We start from the raw sequence: 25,742 nt of genomic DNA, 5'->3' as shown, positions 1-25,742 counted from the left end.
TTAGAATATTTAATACATTTTAATAGGTCAACACATAATTATTAATACTGACAAAAGTTACAAAAAGCAGCTTCATGAAGCAAAACCTGAACATCGTTTTGGTTTAAAAAGTTGCAGAAAGCAAAAAAAAAAAAAAGTTGAATGAACTTGTGGCCAGGCCTTGTCCAGATCCCCTCTTACCGATGACCCACAGTCCTCGCTCGCGAACGCAGGCCAAATTACACAGTGATGGGGCAACTTGCACATATCTGAGTCCTCGCTGTGGCTTGTGGTTAATGGGGGTATCAGTCAAGGGCTTGCTTCAAGGAGACTAGTATTTCACTACTGCTCTATGGGAATTGTATCAGTCACGTATCGGTTATACATATAGAAAAGAAGAAGTGACAAACAGCTGATGAGACTGGAACAAGTCATAATGAAGGTCTGCACGGAGGCCAACATTCTATTGACCAGGTCAGTGTCTGTGGACATTCAGCTCAATGCCTAAGAGCTGGTGGTAAAGCTAAAAAGATGTTGAGATGTTTAGGCTGCACGCTTGCTTGGCCTGACCTCTAGCCGATGCAATATACCACCTGCATACTGATGAATATAGGCCATCGTTCCTTCATGTGATGCCACATCAGCTGTTGCGATGTATACAGGATCCTTTGTCCCTCCGCTGGCATGCACGGCTCATATAACATCAGCTGAGCCAGACCAGCAGCAATATAGAGTATCAGGGTGATAAGTGCCATTGTTATCTACAGAAGTGAAGAGGGTGAGGACGGAGGTGGGGGAGGGGGGAAAAAAGCTGCTAATCTGCAGTCACAAGTCACTCGTGAAAAGTCGTTTTGATCTTCCCAGGCCGGGATAATTGCTGAGGGTGGTTGTTCTTTAGGACGCCATTCCTTTAGCGACTTGACGCCAGTTTCAAGGTTCAAAGTCCTCCACAATCCTGCACCCTGTGAAAGTCCCAGCTCTGGTTATCGGGTTAATCCAGTGTTGTCGCGCTTGGAGTCTTGGTCTGTTGTACGGGCTGTCTGTCACCTTCTTGATAAGATAATCGTGCCTGGCAAAGTGAAAGCCACGTGGAGCGTCTCCGGCCAAGGACACGTTAGCAATACAGGCTGTCTAGTTTTATGATGCAAGCAGTGGAAGAGATTTGCTGGCATTTCAGGGCATTCGTCTTACAAGGTTATTTTTTCGAGGGAGATTGGGCATTTTGTTTTATACCAGCTCATAAGAAAATCCTATTGATATATTTAAAGGGGTTGTCCAGGACTTAGGTGGGGGATGAAACCTATGATCCCCATGGGTCTGCTGTTATCAGTTCTGTTATCAGTTTCCAGAACTGCTCCGTACTCCGTGTAGTGGCCGCTCACAGTACTTAAACTCAGCTCCTATTGAAGTGAAGGTGATCCAAGCAGCAGTACCATAGAACGGCCACTACACTGGTGTATAGAGCTGTGGCGTCCTGGCACTGTGCAAATCCGGCCACAGCAGAAGTCTATGACAGCAGATCGTGGAAGTCGTCGGTGTCTGGACTCCCACCATTCTAAGAATAGGCAATCAGTATCTAAGTACCAGACAACTCCTGAGGATGAGGATTAGAGATCAGGCGGTCTGCAGGGATGGACAGTGCCGACCATATGGACGATACATGGCTGCCACAGTCGTGTTGGGTTATTCCTACAGTATATGGAAATGTTGCATTTTTCCTATTAGAAGCTGCTTTCTGTTCCCGCAGCTACACACATGGCTTACCATCTACTACTAGTCCTATACAGTCAGTGACATTGGGGGGGATATAACGTGAGGGGCTGGGGGTAGCCGCCACAATGGGATGTGACATTTGGAAGCTACGTGGGGCAGCGGTAGTGCAATCTGTTAGCGGGAGCCTCAGTCACGTGATTAGCGTTTCTTTAGATCAGACGTCCGTATTTCACACTGTGTACAAACCATAACGACGGGCCGACCGGGGGTCTTCAGACCTGAATTAATAACCTGACATCTGGCTACTCTGTTCAGGAGACCCGCGGTCGGTCGCAGCCTCGTGGTCCGAACGTTGGCAGCCTGGACCCGGCCTTACTATGATATGTCAAGAAAACGAGCAGCCGCTGATCAATACGCAGTGACCCGTCCCGAAAAATGGAAGAGGCACAACTTATTCTGAATAGTGCACAATACGGCCCGCCATCGGCACCGCCGGCCGTCATACAGAAAGGCTGCCATGCTTATGCTTTAACCCTCTGACAACAAAAGCCTAGACTACAAAAAAATATATCTATCTATCTCTGATAGCTCTTAAATTAGAAGCACTTAGAGTGTAAAAACAGGGGGGGGGGGGGGTCTGGTGTCATACTTTGGGGGTCCATAGTCCCAAGACTAAACTGCATGAGGACCACCCCCCCACCACACACCCGTGGGCCAAAGTGAGAGAGTCCTAGAGGCGCCAGGAGTTATTCCTGATTTATCTCTCCTTTCAGTTCCCTCTTCACACGGGAATAGGGGCTGAGGGTGTCATCCATGATGAAGTCGTACAGCACCTTCACCCAGGAGGTGTACTGCGGCAGCGGGTCGTAGTACTCGGCCGCTATCTTCCGCACCTAAGAAAGAAACGCAAGAATTAAGATGGTTGTACATCAATGGATCTTCGCATAAGCAGCCCTCCAACATACTATTGTAGATGCTCCGCTTGCTGTCAGTGAATGCAAATATCTGTTTATCCAGCCTCTCGTGAAGCAATGGCAAATGGCATTTTGCACTCACACACCCGCCTCCGTACAGGAACGATCACTGGATTTGGAGAAGGAAACACACATTGTCGGTGCTTCCCATTGTACACATAGACCTTATTCGGTGATGAGTATAAGAAGGCAGAGATGGTAATAAACCGCCTGTGCCTTCTCTATGAGGAGCGGTGTCTGACAGCCAACTCCCGCGATTGGGTGCAGTTGCTGTTAGTGATAAGCGAACGTGCTTGGATAACGTCATCTGAGCATGCTCGGGTGTTATCAGGGTATCTCCGGCACGCTCGATCAATATGTTTGAGTCCCCATGGTTCATGCAGCGGGAGGGACTTGAATGTATTTGAGCACACCCATGATAAGACATTATCCTAGCACGTTTGTTGATCACTAATAGCAACTGCACACAATAGCGGGAGTTGGCTGTCAGACAGCTCCTTATAGAGACGGTACAAGCGGTTTATTAGCATCTCTGCCTTCTCCATCCCTATAGACACACACATCAATGAACAAGGTCTGTGTGTGCAGTAATAGGAAATGCTGACAGTGCTTCCTTCTCCGAACCCAGTGATCATGTGATCTCCGGGGAAACCCAGCTGTGATTCAAGACCCTGTCAGCGCTGATATGCAGCGAAGAGGCTGAATTTGCTCTATAACTGAGGCTGGTATAATAGATAAATTAGATTGAAACAAATATTTAAATGCCCCACCAAAGGACTTTTAAAATCTTATGGGGGACACAATAAGAAAAAAATAGAGGGGGAAAAAAAGCAAAATCATGCTGTTAATTGGTCCAGCCTTAGAAAAACAAAAAGCTTGTGTCTAAAATGAAAAAATAATTGTTAGGCAAGGAGGAACATTTTTTTTTTTAACCTGTTTTGATGGTCGTCTATGCAACGGCAGTCATCATATACAAGCATTGGGTGGGACACTGTATCCTGGCTGAGGGACAAACATGAAGCTGCAAAGTCCTATAAACTACACAGATGAAAAGGAAAAGCCACTGGTGGAAACGCGTCTAGGTGCCGAGCATAGAGGAAAGGACTTTTCCACCCGATTCATTTCCGTAGGATTCTCCAGTTGGATTTTATTACTCATCTCCAATGGTATCCACAGATGGGAGAACAAAAATCACAGATCAGCTGCCCCCATCCTAACTGAGGAAAATGGGCAGCACACAGAGCAGGGGCAAAATGCTTGGTCTTACCCAGAATTTTTTTTTAGTTGTATCTGTCAATCATTAGGAGTAAAAAAAACAAAAAACAAACTAAAAGTTAGAAGTAATTCAAACATAAAGGGACACTCCATGCATGAAACCTCACAGTGGTGCCCGATCCAGACGAGAGGGGGGACGCGACACCACAAACACCCAACAGGATGTGCATCGGTTCCTTGGCACTAGTAAGCTATCAGAGTTTCTCACGCTCTTTGAAGACCTCTGCTCATGGACCGTAAATAGGAACCTTCATTACTTCAAAATTATGAAGATTATACAAGGAGCTCTCAGTCTCCGGTCACTTCCAAATTCGGAGGCGATTGGTGCCAACGATGTCACGTCTTAACATTCCATGTTAAAACTTGCTCCTGCCAGGCATGTGTAGACGAGAGGTCGCTGGTGCCACTGACCTCTTCATGTGAAAGTCAATATTATTGATCCCCTTTAAAGAGAATCTTTCACCAAGTTTTTCAAGTTGAACTGGACACACGATCCAATAGCAGTTGCAGAGCAGAATAAAAAAGTGTTTTTTCCTTTTAATTTCATTTCTCCATTGCAGAAATATTAGCCATAAAAATATTTGGCACATAATGAGGTAACACCCACTTGGACTTTAAGAAAGTTATCAGATAGTTTTCACTGGGAGGGGGCGTGTCCTTCTTCCCTTGCATGATGCTGACCAATCATAAGCAAGCAGCAACACAGGAGAAAAAGAACACGCCTCCAGCATGGATTAAAGTAGGGCTCCTCAGTGTGCGAGATATATGGCAGACACCCTGATCTCCTGGTCTAACCTCAGGCATGATTAGAAATCAGATCACTAAGGGTACCGTCACACAGTGGCACTTTGATCGCTAGGACGGCACGATCCGTGACGTTCCAGCGATATCCTTACGATCTCGCTGTGTGACACGCTACTGCGATCAGGGACCCCGCTGAGAATCGTACGTCGTAGCAGATCGTCAAACTCTATTTCGTCGCTGGATCTCCCGCTGACATCGCTGAATCGGCGTGTGTGACACCGATTCAGCGATGTCTTCATTGGTAACCAGGGTAAACATCGGGTTACTAAGCGCAGGGCCGCACTTAGTAACCCGATGTTTACCCTGGTTACCAGCGTAAACGTAAAAAAAACAAACACTACATACTTACCTTCCGCTGTCTGTCCTCGGCGCTGTGCTTCTCTGCACTGGCTGTGAGCGCCGGCCAGCCAGAAAGCAGAGCGGTAACGTCACCGCTCTGCTTTACGGCTGACCGGCGCTGACAGTGCTGAGGAAAGCAGAGCGCCGGAGGACAGACACGGAATGTAAGTATGTAGTGTTTGTTTTATTTACGTTTATGCTGGTAACCAGGGTAAACATCGGGTTACCAAGCGCGGCCCTGCGCTTAGTAACCCGATGTTTACCCTGGTTACCTGGGGACTTCGGGATCGTTGGTCGCTGGAGAACTGTCTGTGTGACAGCTCAACAGCGACGCTGCAGCGATCGACATCGTTGTTGTATCGCTGCAGCGTCGTTTCAGTGTGACGGTACCCTAACGCATTTCAGATAAAGTCAGAGCAGTCAGTGGGGGGGGGGGGGGGAGGGGGAGGAACAATACAGCCGAGTTTAGCGGTGTCACTTGAACCCTGTTATCAGCTCTCCTCTTCTCCTAGCTCTGCTGTACTGCCCTTCCCCCACACTATATGTGCACTATATGTGCACAGATGAGTCAGTAATCACACCAATGTCTGCTATGCTCACAGCACTTTATCACTCTGCAGTGAGAGTATAACAGAATCTCATTGCATCTCACATCAGGCAGGTTACACCTATGAGAGACATAATGACAGCCTAATCTCACTGCAGAGCTAATACAAGTTACTAGAGCACAACAGACATGAGTGTGATTACATTCCTCGCGCAGAAAAACCTGCAATAAGCTATAGTAGGGGTGTGTTCTTTCTCTAGTATGTTGCTGCCCACTTCTGATTGGTCAGCATCATATAGGAGGAAAAAGTAGCGCTCCCAGTGAAATCTGTCTGGAAAAAAAAAAGTTAAGCCCAAGACGGTGCTGACTCATCAGGAGCTAAATAGCTTAATTGCTAATATCTGTCAAGCAAATAAAAAAAAAATAATAATATACATGCGCACACTTATTTTGTGTAAAGGGGAATTTAAGGTAGCCCAGTCCCTATATGTAAAATATATAACTATAGGGATTGGGCTACCTTAAAATCTCCATTTTTTTTTTTACATTTCACTTGTTTCAGGGGTGTGTTCCTTTTCTACTGTGCTGCTGCCTGCTTACGATTGGTGAGCATCATACAGGGGGAAAAAGAAAACACCCCTAGTGAAAACTATTTGATCTTTTTCATTTTTCAGAGACTCCACTACAAAACCCTAACCATGACGTACAAAGCCATCCACAACCTGTCTCCTCCATACATCTGTGACCTCGTCTCCCGGTACTTACCTACCCGCAACCGCCGATCCTCACAAGATCTCCTACTCTACTCCCCTCTTATCTCCTCTTCCCACAATCGTATACAAGATTTCTCTCGCGTATCCCCCCTACTCTGGAACCCTCTACCACAACACATCAGACTCTCGCCTACCATCGAAACCTTCAAAAAGAACCGGAAGACCCACCTCTTCCGACAAGCCTACAACCTGCAGTAACCACCGATCGACCAAACTGCTGCATGACCAGCTCTATCCTCACCTACTGTATTCTCACCCATCCCTTGTAGATTGTGAGCCCTAGCGGGCAGGGTCCTCTCTCCTCCTGTATCCTCACCCATCCCTTGTAGATTGTGAGCCCTCGCGGGCAGGGTCCTCTCCTCCTGGACCAGTTGTGACTAGTATTGTTTAAGATTATTGTACTTGTTTTCATTATGTATACCCCTCCTCACATGTAAAGCGCCATGGAATAAATGGCGCTATAACAATAAATAATAATAATAATTAAGTTCGAGTGTTATTAGATAGTTTTCACTGGGGGGGTTGGCGGTAGTTTCTCTCTTTCCGGTTTGATGAATGACCAATCATAAGGCGTACGTAACCGGAAAACACGCCTCAAACTGGCAAAATGAAAAAAAAAATTTAGAGGGAAATGCAAAGGTAACACAATCCCTATAACTAAATCATATCTATATTTTACACACAAGATCTCAATAGCTTGAGGAGGGAATAATCTGCTGCCAGATACTTATGGTGGCTCATGAGTGGGAAGAAAGGATCATACATGTTGAAATTTAATATGCCTGATCCTGCTTTCCTAATCTAAAACATGAAAGGGTCTGTCCATTATTCTAGTGTGTATGGGCTTGGAAAATGTTTCTGTATAGAAGAAACATGCTGCAGGGGGAAAGAATTTAAAAAAAAAAAAAAAAAAAAAAAAAAAATATGGAGCAGTCCGCTGCCCTTACAAAAACAGTTGTATTGGACTCCCTACATTTCTTCTGATCACAAACATCTGTGAGAAATTGACCAAAACCAATTTTATACCCAAACCTTGCTTTTTACCGTTTCAGGATATGTTTACAAGATCTCTGTAAAATGTGTAGAATTCTGCTCAATCACAAGAAAAATATAACTATTGCCATACAGTAGACAGACGGTAAGGAGGGGGGGGGGGGGAGAGGAGGGAGATGTAGCTGCAGAGTTGTATTAATTGACTTTACATTTATACAAGAAAAAAAACCAAAGACCCCAAATCTGCAGTTCTGCATCATTTCAAGGTGCATTACATGAAATACATCTACAGCTGCGGGTAGGGAACGGATGGCTTACCAGAGGAAGGCTCTTGCCGGGAACACTTGGGAAGTCGTGATGCTCGTTGTGGTAGCCGACATTGAAGGTCAGGTAGTTTAGTGGCCCGTAGTAGGAGTAGGTCTCGTGTCCCTTTAGGAACATGTAATGTTCAGCTATAAAGTGCCCGGATATTGGATGAAGTCCGAGGCCAAGGATGGATCCCACCAGCATGTAGACCACAGACTTCACACCCAGGAAATAGTAAACCACGGCGTCAAAGGAAAACTGCACGGCCAGATTGATCATTTCCAGTCGGGAGACGGGTTTGGGGTTGATACAGACAGGTCGAATGGTGTAGAAAAGCGGCTGCAAGATGATCCACACGAGCTTCCTCAGGGGAGTGCAAAAAAACCAGCCCTCGAAATCGGTGGGAATGTCCACGTCGATGCCGTCCCCACCCAGGTAGCGATGGTGGTCCATGTGATACCTCTTGAAGGAGATTGAGTATGGGAGACCAAGGGGCAAGTTGGCAAACATCCCAAAACAACGGTTCCACAAAGCCTTACAATTCCCAAAGGCGCAGTTGTGAGAGATCTCATGGATGGCCAGGGTCATGGAATGGCTGATGCAACTTCCAAACACGTAGGTCCAGAACATGAGCCACTTCCACTCCAGGTCCTTCACCAGGTAGAAGGCCAGAAACTGGGTGACAACCATCAACGTGACGATCCAGATCAGGTTAGAATCGGGTTTCATCAGCCTCTTTATCTCCGGATACTTGGCTGGGGAGAAGAAGGGCAGACATATTAGAAGAGGGCACGTTGGGGTTTGGTTTGTGTAGACCTGGACCATTCCTATAGTCTCATGACCTACCCCAGAGAGACAACAGTGATCACCAATGTCCGCCTCTCCAGCCATTTCAAAACCACAACTCCCAGCAACTGGTGTCAAGGAAAGCTGGGAGTTGTAGATTTGCATCAGATTGAAAACTACACAGGGCAGACCACTACAAAAGAAGCTGATGGGGTCCTAAGAACTGGCCCACATCTGATCACCTTTATGAAGACCTGCAGGGTGACACTGACCACGCAGAGTCCAGGGCCGCAATATGGCGGCAGAATTCCGCATACACAAACATAACGAGTGTCAGGAGATAAGACGGTCGGCAGCGTGCACGTGTTTTATCTCAGCCGAGTGACACGTACCGCACATACACAAGGTGAACGAGGCAACAAAGACATAAAACAGCAGCGCAGAGGATTACAGCGAATACTCCGGGAGGTCAGAGCTGATCCGCACTCACTTATCACATAATCTAGTAGCTTTAAATTCATGACTGTACATTTACCCCTCATCCCCCAAGTGTGCCCACTCCTCCACATGCTCGTGGTCTCCAGTAGCGCTGGAGGCAGTACAGCGCCAAAACTGACCAACAGCGCAAATTTCAGCTTTTGTCCCCAAAAAGTTTTTACAAGTTAGTAACTTTCTGAACTATAGTGCAGTCGACCTTCATGCTTGCAGCGCGTTGTATGGGTCCTGAGGGGGCGTATAGTAAGGCCCCCATATACAGGGCACGTCTCCCAGCTATGGGATGGGGCGAGCTGTATTTGGTGTATTTTCTGCTTTCCCGCAGCCTCCAATCTGCGTACACAGAACCTCGACGACTATTTCAGTCCCAATGTAAATTACAGCAGCACAAAAGCTGAAGTGTAAGAAGAGCCAGAACATCTGCCGCAGCGTGAATATATCCAAGGACCCAGAGACCACAGCCGTCATCAGGGGCGGCCGATCCCCCCATTCACCTCCGCCCTCATATCCAGGGAATTCACAGGAGGCCACAAGAGATCCATTAGGGAAGATATGGCGGATGACATTCACATTATATCATCATTACCATTGGTGCAAAGAATGATGAGCAACGAGGCGGCTCACACCACAGTGGGTACATGGGTGCAAGCGGTACGAAAGGGAACAGGAGGAAGCAGCACCCCGCCGGGCAGAGAGAAGCAGAGCCCTCTGCACCCCTCCAGCGGGAGCGAGGCAGGAGGAACTAACGCCCCGCCGGGCAGAGAGAAGCAGAGCCCTCTGCACCCCTCCAGCAGGAGCGAGGCAGGAGGAACTAACGCCCCGCCGGGCAGAGAGAAGCAGAGCCCTCTGCACCCCTCCAGCGGGAGCGAGGCAGGAGGAACTAACGCCCCGCCGGGCAGAGAGAAGCAGAGCCCCCCTGCACCCCTCCAGCAGGAGCGAGGCAGGAGGAACCAACGCCCCGCCGGGCAGAGAGAAGCAGAGCCCCCTGCACCCCTCCAGCAGGAGCAAGGCAGGAGGAACTAACGCCCCGCCGGGCAGAGAGAAGCAGAGCCCCCTGCACCCCTCCAGCAGGAGCGAGGCAGGAGGAACTAACGCCCCGCCGGGCAGAGAGAAGCAGAGCCCCCTGCACCCCTCCAGCAGGAGCGAGGCAGGAGGAACTAACGCCCCGCCGGGCAGAGAGAAGCAGAGCCCCCTGCACCCCTCCAGCAGGAGCAAGGCAGGAGGAACTAACGCCCCGCCGGGCAGAGAGAAGCAGAGCCCCCTGCACCCCTCCAGCAGGAGCAAGGCAGGAGGAACTAACGCCCCGCCGGGCAGAGAGAAGCAGAGCCCCCTGCACCCCTCCAGCAGGAGCAAGGCAGGAGGAACTAACGCCCCGCCGGGCAGAGAGAAGCAGAGCCCCCTGCACCCCTCCAGCAGGAGCAAGGCAGGAGGAACTAACGCCCCGCCGGGCAGAGAGAAGCAGAGCCCCCTGCACCCCTCCAGCGGGAGCGAGGCAGGAGGAACTAACGCCCCGCCGGGCAGAGAGAAGCAGAGCCCCCTGCACCCCTCCAGCAGGAGCAGGGCAGGAGGAACTAACGCCCCGCCGGGCAGAGAGAAGCAGAGCCCCCTGCACCCCTCCAGCGGGAGCGAGGCAGGAGGAACTAACGCCCCGCCGGGCAGGGAGAAGCAGAGCCCCCTGCACCACTCCAGCAGGAGCGAGGCAGGAGGAACTAACACCCCGCCGGGCAGAGAAGCAGAGTCCCCCTGCACCCCTCCAGCGGGAGCGAGGCAGGAGGAACTAACGCCCCGCCGGGCAGGGAGAAGCAGAGCCCCCTGCACCACTCCAGCAGGAGCGAGGCAGGAGGAACTAACGCCCCGCCGGGCAGAGAGAAGCAGAGCCCCCTGCACCCCTCCAGCAGGAGCGAGGCAGGAGGAACTAACACCCCGCCGGGCAGAGAAGCAGAGTCCCCCTGCACCCCTCCAGCGGGAGCGAGGCAGGAGGAACTAACGCCCCGCCGGGCAGGGAGAAGCAGAGCCCCCTGCACCACTCCAGCAGGAGCGAGGCAGGAGGAACTAACGCTTCAACGGGCAGAGAGAAGCAGAGCCCCCTGCACCCCTCCAGCAGGAGCAAGGCAGGAGGAACTAACGCCCCGCCGGGCAGAGAGAAGCAGAGCCCCCTGCACCCCTCCAGCAGGAGCAAGGCAGGAGGAACTAACGCCCCGCCGGGCAGAGAAGCAGAGTCCCCCTGCACCCCTCCAGCGGGAGCGAGGCAGGAGGAACTAACGCCCCGCCGGGCAGAGAGAAGCAGAGCCCCCTGCACCCCTCCAGCGGGAGCGAGGCAGGAGGAACTAACGCCCCGCCGGGCAGGGAGAAGCAGAGCCCCCTGCACCACTCCAGCAGGAGCGAGGCAGGAGGAACTAACGCCCCGCCGGGCAGAGAGAAGCAGAGCCCCCTGCATCCCTCCAGCGGGAGCGAGGCAGGAGGAACTAACGCCCCGCCGGGCAGAGAGAAGCAGAGCCCCCTGCACCCCTCCAGCGGGAGCGAGGCAGGAGGAACTAACGCCCCGCCGGGCAGGGAGAAGCAGAGCCCCCTGCACCACTCCAGCGGGAGCGAGGCAGGAGGAACTAACGCTCCAACGGGCAGAGAGAAGCAGAGCCCCCTGCACCCCTCCAGCAGGAGGAACTAACGCCCCGCCGGGCAGGGAGAAGCAGAGCCCCCTGCACCCCTCCAGCAGGAGGAACTAACGCCCCGCCGGGCAGGGAGAAGCAGAGCCCCCTGCACCCCTCCAGCAGGAGCAGGGCAGGAGGAACTAACGCTCCAACGGGCAGAGAGAAGCAGAGCCCCCTGCACCCCTCCAGCAGGAGCAGGGCAGGAGGAACTAACGCCCCGCCGGGCAGAGAGAAGCAGAGCCCCCTGCACCCCTCCAGCAGGATCGAGGCAGAAAGAAGCAGCGCCTCGCCAGGCAGAAGAAAGCAGCGCCCCGTGCACCCCTCCAGCAGGAGCTTTTGCCCCAAACAGAAGGTCTATCGGAGGTGGCTAATTTCCAAGGCAAGGATCAAGGGCCTACAAGCTCTTTCTTATGGAACTTGTAAGTGCTGCTCTAAAGCTGGTGGGATCACTGGATCCAGTAGTCTCACTGCACCACTCTGATGCCAAAGAGGAAATGCTGTCTCTGCTTGCAGCATCAGAGCGCGCAGAGATTAGGCCAGAGGTACAAACATGCTACCAAAACTAACTGCAAGTCATCGGTAGCACGCGCCCCAAGGAAAAAAAGCCAGGGGAGCAGTGCGCTCCTGAGTATCAGATCCTAAGACAACCCCTTTGATCCACACTATGTAGGTAGGGGTCTGGTAACTTCTCTATGAAGGGCTCTGATAGCATCCAGCACCCATAGGACAGTGTGTGCACCATGTGCATGACTTCACCTCACATCATATGGTCTCGTTCATCTGCGTCTTTGACCAGCGAGGTGCGGAGAGGGTTTCTAGTCCAACACTTACCAGCTGGAACCTCAGCGCATCAGGACTTCACTATTCACAGTCCTCATCCCGGAGGACTATTGGATACATGTTCACCACAATTGTATTTGTACAGAGTTGGTGCAGGTGTGTCATTGTCTATCCTCCTATGCCACGCATTACTGACAGTAGGAGTTTATTATTATTATTATTATACAGTCCTCAGATGTGTTGTTCTGGTTATTTGAATGGATGTCATATTTCGCCCTGGGGTACTCAGGAGATACTCTATCATGGATCTGTTTGTGTGAACTGTCCCAAGGGGATTTTTAGTTGTTTTTATCTCTGTGTGTATTTTTGGTCTTGTAATAAAACGTTTTGTATCTTTATCTAAACATTTTGGTGAGCCCTGTTTCTGTGCATGTACTTTCTTTTTTTTGCCTCTTTCTGACATGCATTAGGTGATCCCGGTTTAAGCAATTAATGATATCATTACTATATTATTAGATGATGGTGCCCGCTCACACTTGTGTTTATTGAGATCTACCGCACTATCCCATCCCCGGGTCAGATATAATACAAGACCAGTGACAGATCAGCTATGAGCACGGCTTCTATACACGTCACTCCCTTCCTATACATTCCTGTCCTCATTGTAAATGCCCTGTACACAGATAGGTGAAAACCGCCTGCCATCTCCCCCGGCCCCCCATACACATGCACCATCTCCCCCGGCCCCTATACACATGCACCATCTCCCCCGGCCCCCCATACACATGCACCATCTGCCCGGCCCCTATACACATGCACCATCTCCCCCGGCCCCCCATACACATGCACCATCTGCCCCGTCCCCCCATACACATGCACCATCTGCCCCGGCCCCCCATACACATGCACCATCTCCCCCGGCCCCTATACACATGCACCATCTCCCCCGGCCCCTATACACATGCACCATCTCCCCCGGCCCCCCATACACATGCACCATCTGCCCCGTCCCCCCATACACCTGCAGCATCTGCCCCGTCCCCCATACACCTGCAGCATCTCCCCCGGCCCCCCATACACATGCACCATCTGCCCCGTCCCCCCATACACCTGCAGCATCTGCCCCGGCCCCCCATACACATGCACCATCTCCCCCGGCCCCCCATACACATGCACCATCTCCCCCGGCCCCCCATACACATGCACCATCTCCCCCGGCCCCTATACACATGCACCATCTCCCCCGGCCCCTATACACATGCACCATCTCCCCCGGCCCCTATACACATGCACCATCTGCCCCGGCCCCTATACACATGCACCATCTCCCCCGGCCCCCCATACACATGCACCATTTCCCCCGGCCCCTATACACATGCACCATCTCCCCCGGCCCCTATACACATGCACCATCTCCCCCGGCCCCTATACACATGCACCATCTCCCCCGGCCCCCCATACACATGCACCATCTGCCCCGTCCCCCCATACACATGCACCATCTGCCCCGGCCCCCCATACACATGCACCATCTCCCCCGGCCCCTATACACATGCACCATCTCCCCCGGCCCCTATACACATGCACCATCTCCCCCGGCCCCCCATACACATGCACCATCTGCCCCGTCCCCCCATACACCTGCAGCATCTGCCCCGTCCCCCCATACACCTGCAGCATCTGCCCCGGCCCCCCATACACATGCACCATCTCCCCCGGCCCCCCATACACATGCACCATCTGCCCCGTCCCCCCATACACCTGCAGCATCTGCCCCGGCCCCCCATACACATGCACCATCTCCCCCGGCCCCCCATACACATGCACCATCTCCCCCGGCCCCCCATACACATGCACCATCTCCCCCGGCCCCCCATACACATGCACCATCTCCCCCGGCCCCTATACACATGCACCATCTCCCCCGGCCCCTATACACATGCACCATCTCCCCCGGCCCCTATACACATGCACCATCTGCCCCGGCCCCTATACACATGCACCATCTCCCCCGGCCCCCCATACACATGCACCATCTCCCCCGGCCCCTATACACATGCACCATCTCCCCCGGCCCCTATACACATGCACCATCTCCCCCGGCCCCTATACACATGCACCATCTGCCCCGGCCCCTATACACATGCACCATCTCCCCCGGCCCCCCATACACATGCACCATCTTCCCCGGCCCCTATACACATGCACCATCTCCCCCGGCCCCCCATACACATGCACCATCTGCCCCGGCCCCTATACACATGCACCATCTGCCCCGGCCCCCCATACACATGCACCATCTCCCCCGGCCCCTATACACATGCACCACTGCCCCGGCCCCCCATACACATGCACCATCTGCCCCGGCCCCTATACACATGCACCATCTGCCCCGGCCCCTATACACATGCACCATCTGCCCCGGCCCCTATACACATGCACCATCTCCACCGGCCCCCCATACACATGCACCACTGCCCCGGCCCCCCATACACATGCACCATCTCCCCCGGCCCCTATACACATGCACCCCGGCCCCCCATACACATGCACCATCTCCCCCGGCCCCCATACACATGCACCATCTCCCCCGGCCCCCCATACACATGCACCATCTGCCCCGGCCCCCCATACACATGCACCACTGCCCCGGCCCCCCATACACATGCACCATCTCCCCCGGCCCCCCATACACATGCACCATCTCCACCGGCCCCCCATACACATGCACCACTGCCCCGGCCCCCCATACACATGCACCATCTCCCCCGGCCCCTATACACATGCACCCCGGCCCCCCATACACATGCACCATCTCCCCCGGCCCCCATACACATGCACCATCTCCCCCGGCCCCCCATACACATGCACCATCTGCCCCGGCCCCCCATACACATGCACCACTGCCCCGGCCCCCCATACACATGCACCATCTCCCCCGGCCCCTATACACATGCACCATCTCCCCCGGCCCCTATACACATGCACCATCTCCCCCGGCCCCTATACACATGCACCATCTGCCCCGGCCCCTATACACATGCACCATCTCCCCCGGCCCCCCATACACATGCACCATCTCCCCCGGCCCCTATACACATGCACCATCTCCCCCGGCCCCTATACACATGCACCATCTCCCCCGGCCCCTATACACATGCACCATCTGCCCCGGCCCCTATACACATGCACCATCTCCCCCGGCCCCCCATACACATGCACCATCTTCCCCGGCCCCTATACACATGCACCATCTCCCCCGGCCCCCCATACACATGCACCATCTGCCCCGGCCCCTATACACATGCACCATCTGCCCCGGCCCCCCATACACATGCACCATCTCCCCCGGCCCCTATACACATGCACCACTGCCCCGGCCCCCCATACACATGCACCATCTGCCCCGGCCCCTATACACATGCACCATCTGCCCCGGCCCCTATACACATGCACCATCTGCCCCGGCCCCTATACACATGCACCATCTCCACCGGCCCCCCATACACATGCACCACTGCCCCGGCCCCCCATACACATGCACCATCTCCCCCGGCCCCTATACACATGCACCCCGGCCCCCCATACACATGCACCATCTCCCCCGGCCCCCATACACATGCACCATCTCCCCCGGCCCCCCATACACATGCACCATCTGCCCCGGCCCCCCATACACATGCACCACTGCCCCGGCCCCCCATACACATGCACCATCTCCCCCGGCCCCCATACACATGCAGCATCTCCCCCGGCCCCTATACACATGCACCATCTGCCCCGGCCCCCCATACACATGCACCCCAGCCCCCCATACACATGCACCATCTGCCCCGGCCCCCCATACACATGCACCACTGCCCCGGCCCCCCATACACATGCACCATCTGCCCCGGCCCCCATACACATGCACCACTGCCCCGGCCCCCCATACACATGCACCATCTGCCCCGGCCCCCCATACACATGCACCACTGCCCCGGCCCCCCATACACATGCACCATCTGCCCCGGCCCCCATACACATGCAGCATCTCCCCCGGCCCCTATACACATGCACCATCTGCCCCGGCCCCCCATACACATGCACCCCAGCCCCCCATACACATGCACCATCTGCCCCGTGGGTAGAGCAGTCGCTATAGACTTATCTCCTGGAGAGAGATGATGGAGCAGTTAAAATCCGAGGGCCTGATCCATAGCCCCCCAATTGGTAAGCCCCCCATACAGATGGCCGGCTGTCCCAGATTTATAATTACCGCAGATGTCCTCTGTACGGAGGGTCCTGACTTATGGGGTAAGTGAGGACAGCAGATGAGACCCTCTGGGAGCAGTGATGGTGGGAGACGTGCCATTACCGCACATACAGGCCGGTAATTAGCAGTAAGCAGAGGCCCCATCATAAGACATGGCGGGAGACGAGCGAAGGGCACAGCGCGAGGACCCTGACTCATCACCGGGCAGGAAGGAAGTGGAGCAAAGGGCAGCGATCGAATGGAGAGAAAGACGCCACATCCACACTCACAGGGACCAAGCTATTGCTCTCCGTTATCAGCCACGTCAGGCTTGGGAAGGCTGTGACTAATTGATTTCAATGGGAAGAGTGACAGGACTGAAAACCTCATGTGAACCGCTCTGTAGCCTGTAACAAACAGGTAAAAAAGACATGGCTGCCCCTAAAGAGAACAGGAGGGGTTACTGCTGAACGACCCTTTTAATTTAATCCCCAAGAACAACGTCAGGGACGTGGCCGACCGTGCACCCATGCTCCTTGCAATGCCAAATGGGACCGCTGGAAATAACAGTACAGTTGGGGGTCCGGCAATCAGACCCTCAAGGATCGGCGATAACGTGCACTGCTGTAAATAACCCTATAAAGGGTTAAAAGCTGCCTAGTTATACAGTGATGTGCCAGGGGGAAGAATGTGAGCGCAGCAGGCCAGCGGAGACTTGTTGTGTCACTGCCTGGAAGTCATTCTTCTCCAAGTGCAGATACCGTTCCCTGGGGCGAGAGATATTCTGTGCCAAGTAATGGAAGCAAGAGGCGATGCAGCAGCATGGATGCCATAAGGCGACTTCAGGGCAGAAAATCCATAAGAGGAAAGCGAACTATCGAGGGTAAACCCAACACATGTGGACAGAACCTGGGCGTGGGGTGCAATGCTAAACCTACGCGAACTGCCACCATCCTCCAGAGCTGTAATCACCACACAGCGGCGTATAAGAAGCCGACATCCAGAGACGCCTTATACTCCGATCTCGTGTATTCACGACCAAAGCATCAGTCCTTAGCGGGGTCTCCCCAATAACTGCTCCCACCGGAGCCGCTACCGGAGGATCTTCGGCACTCAGTATAAGACTCAGGTGCCCACCGAAGGGTCCTGGCCAATCTTCGACCTGTGCATGCGCAGAGTCCGGACCCTTCTGTGGGGCAAAGAAATTCATTTGGATCAGATCACGACGACTTTAACTCAGAAGTGACCTTGGAACTGGGGCGTTTACAGATCACGATGGATGACGGTGCCCACCCAGGGGCCATCACCCTGCCACGCAACCGGCAGATGAATGGCCCCGCAGATGTCGTCCGTGTCATCAACTGAAAAAGGGACGAGCTCAGCAAGAGCGATCAGAACATTAGACCACGAAACACGGGCCGAGTACGGACCGCCCCGGCCACACCGGACCCGGAGGTCTATGAGGCTTAAGATCGGTCTGGAGATCACTGTCGGCGCTGCGGACTCTTGAGCCGCCGGTTGCTTAGGACAAGGACATTTCTTTTAAGTGCTTTTTGTACGGATTTCTGAAAAAAAAAAAATGGACGTAACTTTAGACAGTTCTTTTCAGGAGGTGAAAGGCGGTAGGAACAATTCCATGGGGGCAGGTTACACTGTGAGCAGTACAGATACATTGTACAGACTGATACACTGATATTATACAATGCATCAGTGCTGCTGGTAATATCCTCATCTGGAGCACCGCCTGCAACAAGACCGGACGGCCAATCAATGCCGAGGAGGGGGAGCAGTCCCCCTGATGATCGCTTGCTGAGGGGGGGAGCAGTCCCCCTGATGATCGCTTGCTGAGGAGGGGGAGCAGTCCCCCTGATGATCGCTTGCCGAGGGGGGAGCAGTCCCCCTGATGATCGCTTGCCGAGGGGGGAGCAGTCCCCCTGATGATCGCTTGCTGAGGGGGGGAGCAGTCCCCCTGATGATCGCTTGCTGAGAGGGAGCAGTCCCCCTGATGATCGCTTGCTGAGGGGGAGCAGTCCCCCTGATGATCGCTTGCTGAGAGGGAGCAGTCCCCCTGATGATCGCTTGCTGAGAGGGAGCAGTCCCCCTGATGATCGCTTGCTGAGAGGGAGTAGTCCCCCTGATGATCGCTTGCCGAGGGGGGAGCAGTCCCCCTGATGATCGCTTGCTGAGAGGGAGCAGTCCCCCTGATGATCGCTTGCTGAAGCGGGAGCAGTCCCCCTGATGATCGCTTGCTGAAGGGGGAGCAGTCCCCCGATGATCGCTTGCTGAGAGGGAGCAGTCCCCCTGATGATCGCTTGCCGAGGGGGGAGCAGTCCCTCTGATGATCGATTGCTGAGAGGGAGCAGTCCCCCTGATGATCGCTTGCTGAAGGGGGAGCAGTCCCCCTGATGATCGCTTGCTGAGAGGGAGCAGTCCCCCTGATGATCGCTTGCCGAGGGGGAAGCAGTCCCCCTGATGATCGATTGCTGAGAGGGAGCAGTCCCCCTGATGATTGCTTGCTGAGGGGGGGGGGAAGCAGTCCCTCTGATGATCGCTTGCCGAGGGGGGAGCAGTCCCTCTGATGATCGCTTGCTGAGGGGGGAGCAGTCCCCCTGATGATCGCTTGCTGAGGGGGGAGCAGTCCCTCTGATGATCGATTGCTGAGAGGGAGCAGTCCCCTTGATGATCGATTGCTGAGAGGGAGCAGTCCCCCTGATGATCGCTTGCTGAGGGGGTAGCAGTCCCCCTGATGATCGCTTGCTGAGGGGGGGGGGAGCAGTCCCCCTGATGATCGCTTGCTATCAGGAGAGCTGTACCTGACCGTACCACCTATCCATGTAAGGGTGGTGCCTTCTCCGGGCTTCACACCAGGCGCCAGCACCTTTTTCTCCTCTGTAGGTCGGGTCTGAGATTCTTTTACACTAGGTCACATCTATTGCTCGACCAAATTTAAAAGGAGAAACCCAAATTGATCAGCCATCCACAGAAATTAGGGTCGACCGAAGACCAGTCCCCAAATCCTCCCCCGGTTCCATTCACTTCTACTGACTTCTCCAACATCCTTCAGACCCATAGAAGTGATTGGGCCTTTGGTCAAACACGCACTGCGGCTCCATTCACACAAAGGAATCCCATTCCCGGGGGTCGGAGGGACCACCGCCATGATTTACTTACACCACTTATCACACCGTGCATTAGAAGAGTAAATATTAACCTTATGGTCTTTAAATGGTCCAAAACCATCACTCCTGGCGGACAGGATCCGCTGAGAGTAGTGGTTGTATAACAGCTGCTGAGCCACAGCATGGAGAAGACTATAGAAGATAGCAACCAATCAGATGGCAGCTTATAGCCATTTAGAAATGAAAGCAAACATTTGATTGGTGGATGGCAGACAGCACCCAATCAAAGGGCAGCTTTTAATCACCAAGTTGAAAGCACATATCTGATTGGTGGCTTAACGGGCTGGCAGAAATAAAACATTTCACAGCAGCCAATCAGGTTGCAGTTTACAGCCACTCAAAAATTGTACCAGGATTCTGATTGGCTGGAAACAGCTATAATAGCAAAGCCTGGAAGTAACGGCTAGAAGTGGAAGGAAGCGCCATAGCGGAGAGCCGGAGACCGGCACATGTGATGCGGCAGCGCCTCCACTCACCCAGGATCTCCTTCCGGCGGTCAGCGTGCGGCTGGTCGGTGTACACCCACTCGAAGTCCTCCCGGGCCACCTTATTCCCCATGGCTGCGGTGAGTGCTGTCCTGAACCGGGAACACTGCGCTCTGCCACCTCCGCTACAGCGAACACGACTGACACGCCCACAGGCCGGCAACGCGACGCCGCGCCCAGGCTGTGACGCAATAGAGAAACGGGGCGGTGTTACATCAAACCACGCCCACTTAAATAAGACTAGATGGATTGCACCAAACGTATAAATGGGGGAGGGGGGGCGCCTTAACAGGATGCTCCCCTCTGCAAGACAAGGAAGAAGCGCAATGATTATCCAATCAGGGAGAGGAAAGTAGGACCGAAGCCACGCCCATTATCCATATAAGGGCACGATACAGCTTCTTACTACCACTGGTTGCATCTAACGGTCCAGGGTGTGGTCGTTTGTGTAATATTCAGTAGGGGGGTCACGTGACATACCGTCTCCAGAGGAAAACTGCCTTGGTTACGCATAGCAACCAATCACTGCACAGCTTTCATTTTTTCCCCTGAGCAGATAAGAAAATGAAAGCTGCGCTGTGATTGGTTGCTCCTGGCAACAAAGCGGGTTTTCCTCTTGGGTAGCTATGATTAACCATTATTAAGAGCTCTGCTTGCTGGCAGAGAATGGAAACCTCGTATTGTTGGTTGTGTTCTTTTTTACATTAAAAATCAGCTTTTATGATGTCATTTTTATTTTATTTTTTTTTAGGTGGAGGGCCTGGCTTTTTGCTCGGCACTATCGGTACCATTTTTGGGTTCGTGTGATGTTTTCTTCGCATTTTTACATCTCCTCCCTGGTATCAGTCTACCACCCTACCCGTGCCCTCCGCTCCGCTAATGACCTCAGGTTAGCATCCTCAATAATCAGAACCTCCCACTCCCGTCTCCAAGACTTTACACGTGCTGCGCCGATTCTTTGGAATGCACTACCTAGGTTAATACGATTAATCCCCAATCCCCACAGTTTTAAGCGTGCCCTAAAAACTCATTTGTTCAGACTGGCCTACCGCCTCAATGCATTAACCTAACGATCCCTGTGTGGCCTATTTATAATAAAAAAAAAAATAAAAAAAAAGGTTCCTCGCATCATGTTCTCATACACTTTATGCAGTATTAGCCCTCTGTGTCTGTACTGCTACATACTTAGGCAGGTAACTGGTTCATGCAGCTTTACATGAACACCTGAGCCTTACACTATAGCTGGTCCGAATAACTAAAGCAATTGTTACCATCCACCTCTCGTGTCTCCCCTTTTCCCCATAGTTTGTAAGCTTGCGAGCAGGGCCCTCATTCCTCTTGATATCTGTTTTGAACTGTATTTCTGTTATGATGTAATGTTTATTGTCTGTACAAGTCCCCTCTATAATTTGTAAAGCGCTGCGGAATATGTTGGCGCTATATAAATAAAATTATTATTATTATTATTATTATTATTTTTCGTCAAGAGGCAAACTAAAAATGGCAATTCTGGCGTTTCAATTTCTCATTTCACGTTTATTACTTTATTTTTTTATTCCCTTTTAGGGGAGTTAAACATGGAAACTCTGCAGCGATGGCGGCCTTCAGTAGGTGCTCGGATGCCATGGCAACACATCGAAACCCCCTGCGATTGAGCCAGTTACAGGCTGCTGACATAAAACGACAGCGGCATCTAAGCGGTTAAAGGGCAGCGGCATCTAAGCGGTTAAAGGGCAGCGGCATCAAAGCGGTTAAAGGGCAGCGGCATCTAAGCGGTTAAAGAGTAGCGGCATCAAAGCGGTTAAAGGGCAGCGGCATCAAAGCGGTTAAAGGGCAGCGGCATCTAAGAGGTTAAACGTCAGCAGCATCAAAGCGGTTAAGGGCAGCGGCATCAAAGCGGTTAAAGGGCAACGGCATCAAAGCGGTTAAAGGGCAGCGGCATCTAAGCGGTTAAATGGCAGCGGCATCTAAGCGGTTAAATGGCAGCGGCATCTAAGCGGTTAAATGGCAGCGGCATCTAAGCGGTTAAAGGGCAGCGGCATCTAAGCGGTTAAAGGGCAGCGGCATCTAAGCGGTTAAAGGGCAGCGGCATCTAAGCGGTTAAAGGGCAGCGGCATCTAAGCGGTTAAAGGGCAGCGGTCGCCGCTGAATCTGGTCGGGAACGTGCTGGACGTATAACACGGCCCCTCCGCCGGCTCCGCACACCCCCTGCTTCCAGATGATGCAAATATTCAGAACATGAGGTCATGAAAGGGTTAAAAAAGACCATTGAGGCGTAATGCGCCACATTGTCCGTCCTGCCCACAACCCTCCCGCTACGGCCGCGTTCACACAGTCAGAGCCACAGTTTTTCGGGATCGGTGGTGGGGAGGTCGAGGCGGTTGGACCCCGAGCGATCGGGGAGTTATTCCCTATCTCATGGATAGGGGGCGATAGCGTTCATACTTGACACTATCCCTTTAAGTCATTTTTTTTTATGGACGGAAATGATTTTTCAGTGCTATAAACTAGGACGTCGGCCTCGGATTACCGCCGGCCATTTCCTCAGGAAGGGTCGGAGTATTGTGTTTGGTCCCTCTGTACACTGTCCCCCCGCGCGTCTCCCCGCGCCGCCTGCTGACACAAGTCAATAAACAGCGCGAGGAAAGAGGCCGCGGCCGATTTGATACGGCGCCGAGCGGGAACTCACTGGAGGGACGGTTCTCTGCCAGTGTAGATTAACACCTACAGCTGGTGGGAGCTGTCCGGAAAGGGTTAATGCGGGGATACTATTATCTTCCGCAGACAACCCCTTCACTACCTTGGGATGTTCCGTTTTTTGGGGGGGGTTTTACGTTTTAATTTTTTTTTGCTCCCCTTCTTCCCAGAACTGTAACTTTTTATTTTTGCACTTTTGAACAATGCCCAATGATTTTACCCTATAGCGTATTGGAAAACGGGAAAAAAAATTCCAAGTGCGGCGAAATTGCAAAAAAAAACCCCGTACAATTCCACCATTTTTTTTTCTACCATGTTCACTAAATGCTAAAACTGACCTCCATCACGATTCTCCAGGTCAGTACGAGGTTGTATAGTACACCTGAAAATAAGCAACTTTATAAAAAATCTTATCGTAGAAATCTGCTTCGTTCTCCTCCCCGACTGATCATTTAGTCTTAAAAAAAAAACTGAAAACAAATTCACTGGTGAAATGCGTTTTCAGTGAATACAGACTTTCCCATTACTGAGACCGGAGATGACAGTTGGTGCTCATAAAGTTCTATGGAGAAATCGCAGCAGAATGTCAGTGTCTGCCAGTAGCTCCTCCCCCTCCATAGAATCTTCAGAATGTCAGTGTCTGCCAGTAGCTCCTCCCCCTCCATAGAATCTTCAGAATGTCAGTGTCTGCCAGTAGCTCCTCCCCCTCCATAGAATCTTCAGAATGTCAGTGTCTGCCAGTAGCTCCTCCCCCTCCATAGAATCTTCAGAATGTCAGTGTCTGCCAGTAGCTCCTCCCCCTCCATAGAATCTTCAGAATGTCAGTGTCTGCCAGTAGCTCCTCCCCCTCCATAGAATCTTCAGAATGTCAGTGTCTGCCAGTAGCTCCTCCCCCTCCATAGAATCTTCAGAATGTCAGTGTCTGCCAGTAGCTCCTCCCCCTCCATAGAATCTTCAGAATGTCAGTGTCTGCCAGTAGCTCCTCCCCCTACATAGAATCTTATGAGCACCAACTGTCATCTCCTATCTCAGTAATGGGAAAATCTCCCTCCATCGAATCCACATTTCAGCCATGAATTCCAGCTGATTGGCACGGGCGTGTTGAATGTCGTCACCCAGTGTGAGGGTGCGTGTGTACACGGCGTCAGGAGGAGTAGATGTCGGCAGAACAAGCATTCACCTTATATCTAATGCCTTCTTATGCAGAGTATAGGTGACAGAGGAGTAGAAATAATGTAGTGTTTATTCCTTTTTTTTGTGCTTTTATTTTTTTTTGTGCTCTTATTTTTTCATCAACGCAGCCGTACGAGCGCACATTTTTTTTTTTTTGCAGGACGAGTTGTAGTGATGAATGACACCATTCATTTTATCATATAATATACTAAAAAAATGAGAAATAAATGCAAAGTTTGGGCAAATGATTAAAAAAAAAATAAAAAAATACCATCATAGTTTTTTTTTTTTGGCCTTCAATCACACGCCGTTCATTGGTGGCAATAATAACCCGGTAATATGATTTGTCAGGTCAATACGAGCACAGAGACACCAGATCTATTGTTTGCTTGTTTTTTTTTTCTATATTTTACTGATTTGAAAAAAAAAAAATTTGAACTTTATAAAATTTGGTTTCTGTCGCCATTTTCTGAAATACAGATTTTTATTTTTTTATTTTCAATCAATAGAATTGTGTGAGGGCTTATTTTTTTTTGTGTGCGTTTTTTCTTGATAAACAAGTACATATAATTGATTGCTTTATATTTAATGTTGGGGGGGATGTGCAGAGACAGAAAAAAAAAATCAAAACCTGATTTTTATTTATTTTTTTTATGTCAAAACGCAAATACCAGATGGGTTCATTACTTAATTTCATAATATTGGAGCAATTTTATATATATATATATATATATATATATATATATATATATATATATTTTAGAATTTTAGAAACTTTTTATTATTTTTTTGCTTATCTTCTTAGTCCCCTTAGGGATCTTTCCTCTGCTTTCTTTCGATTGATTCTACTAGATACTGCAATACCTTCATAAAAAAAGCAAAAATCAATCACATCCTATGAATCCCAAACTGTGGCCAATATTTAGAGGTGTACCAAGATGGCGCCCATGAGGTTGGATCCAAAGTAACACATGAAAAGCCAACTGGATCCAGAGATTAAAGTGGTAAATAACTAATAATCTTTGAATCCAGTTGTTTTTTTTAATATATACTTAATCAGGAGCAATGAGAGCTAGGTCCGATTCCCAGTTATATGCAAGTGCGTGCTCCATACAGCAGCATCCGACATTTGACGCACAGGCGTGTCATGTCAAGAAAGGGTTAAATCAATGATGCATGCATCAAATATTACAAGCAAATATAAGAAACTTTGCAATATATCTTATAGGCATAAAATGTATTTTTTTTTCTCCACTTATGAGCCACTTTCTACCTCCTAAATTCATCATTCCCATCTGTGTGTGCTGCATTGGAGACATCACAGCAGCTCGTCTGCACCCACCAGCTCAGAGACAACTGAAAAATTAGAGACAGAAGCTACAGAGGGGAAAAAAAGAAACCAATGCAATGATAATGCAGGATACAAGCGATGGAGGCCGGAGGTTAGGTGATCCTTCATGTGCGCACACAGGGCAGATTATTGTTCTCTAAGTGTCCTTTAAACAGGTGTGATTGTTCTCATTCCTGGAGCGTGACTTTCTGAAACAAGAAGTTGTCTGCTA

The 25,742-nt window shown here is 51.6% G+C and overlaps 1 protein-coding gene across 1 annotated transcript; it reads right to left on the bottom strand.

Moving 5' to 3' along the window:
• Window positions 1-20,465, bottom strand: DEGS1 (delta 4-desaturase, sphingolipid 1). Its single transcript, XM_069768416.1, has 3 exons — window positions 20,302-20,465; window positions 7,716-8,458; window positions 1-2,585 (listed from the first exon to the last, which is right to left on the bottom strand). The coding sequence occupies exons 1-3, from the start codon at window positions 20,381-20,383 to the stop codon at window positions 2,439-2,441; spliced, it is 972 nt and encodes a 323-aa protein (XP_069624517.1). The 5' UTR covers window positions 20,384-20,465; the 3' UTR covers window positions 1-2,438.
• Between the last annotated feature and the right edge of the window lie 5,277 nt (window positions 20,466-25,742).

Source organism: Ranitomeya imitator, chromosome 5 (assembly GCF_032444005.1).
Source record: "Ranitomeya imitator isolate aRanImi1 chromosome 5, aRanImi1.pri, whole genome shotgun sequence".
NCBI lineage: Eukaryota > Metazoa > Chordata > Amphibia > Anura > Dendrobatidae > Ranitomeya > Ranitomeya imitator.
This window is presented reverse-complemented; position numbering and strand designations above follow the sequence as displayed.

Bases quoted from the DNA above. Each gene is read 5' to 3' on its own strand.
- DEGS1 (XM_069768416.1), bottom strand. From the start codon at position 20,383: ATGGGGAATAAGGTGGCCCGGGAGGACTTCGAGTGGGTGTACACCGAC. The intron at 8,459-20,301 runs GTGAGTGGAGGC...TCTTCTCCCCAG, and splicing joins CCGCCGGAAGGAGATCCTGG to CCAAGTATCCGGAGATAAAG. The intron at 2,586-7,715 runs GTAAGCCATCCG...TTTCTTTCTTAG, and splicing joins CCGGCAAGAGCCTTCCTCTG to GTGCGGAAGATAGCGGCCGA.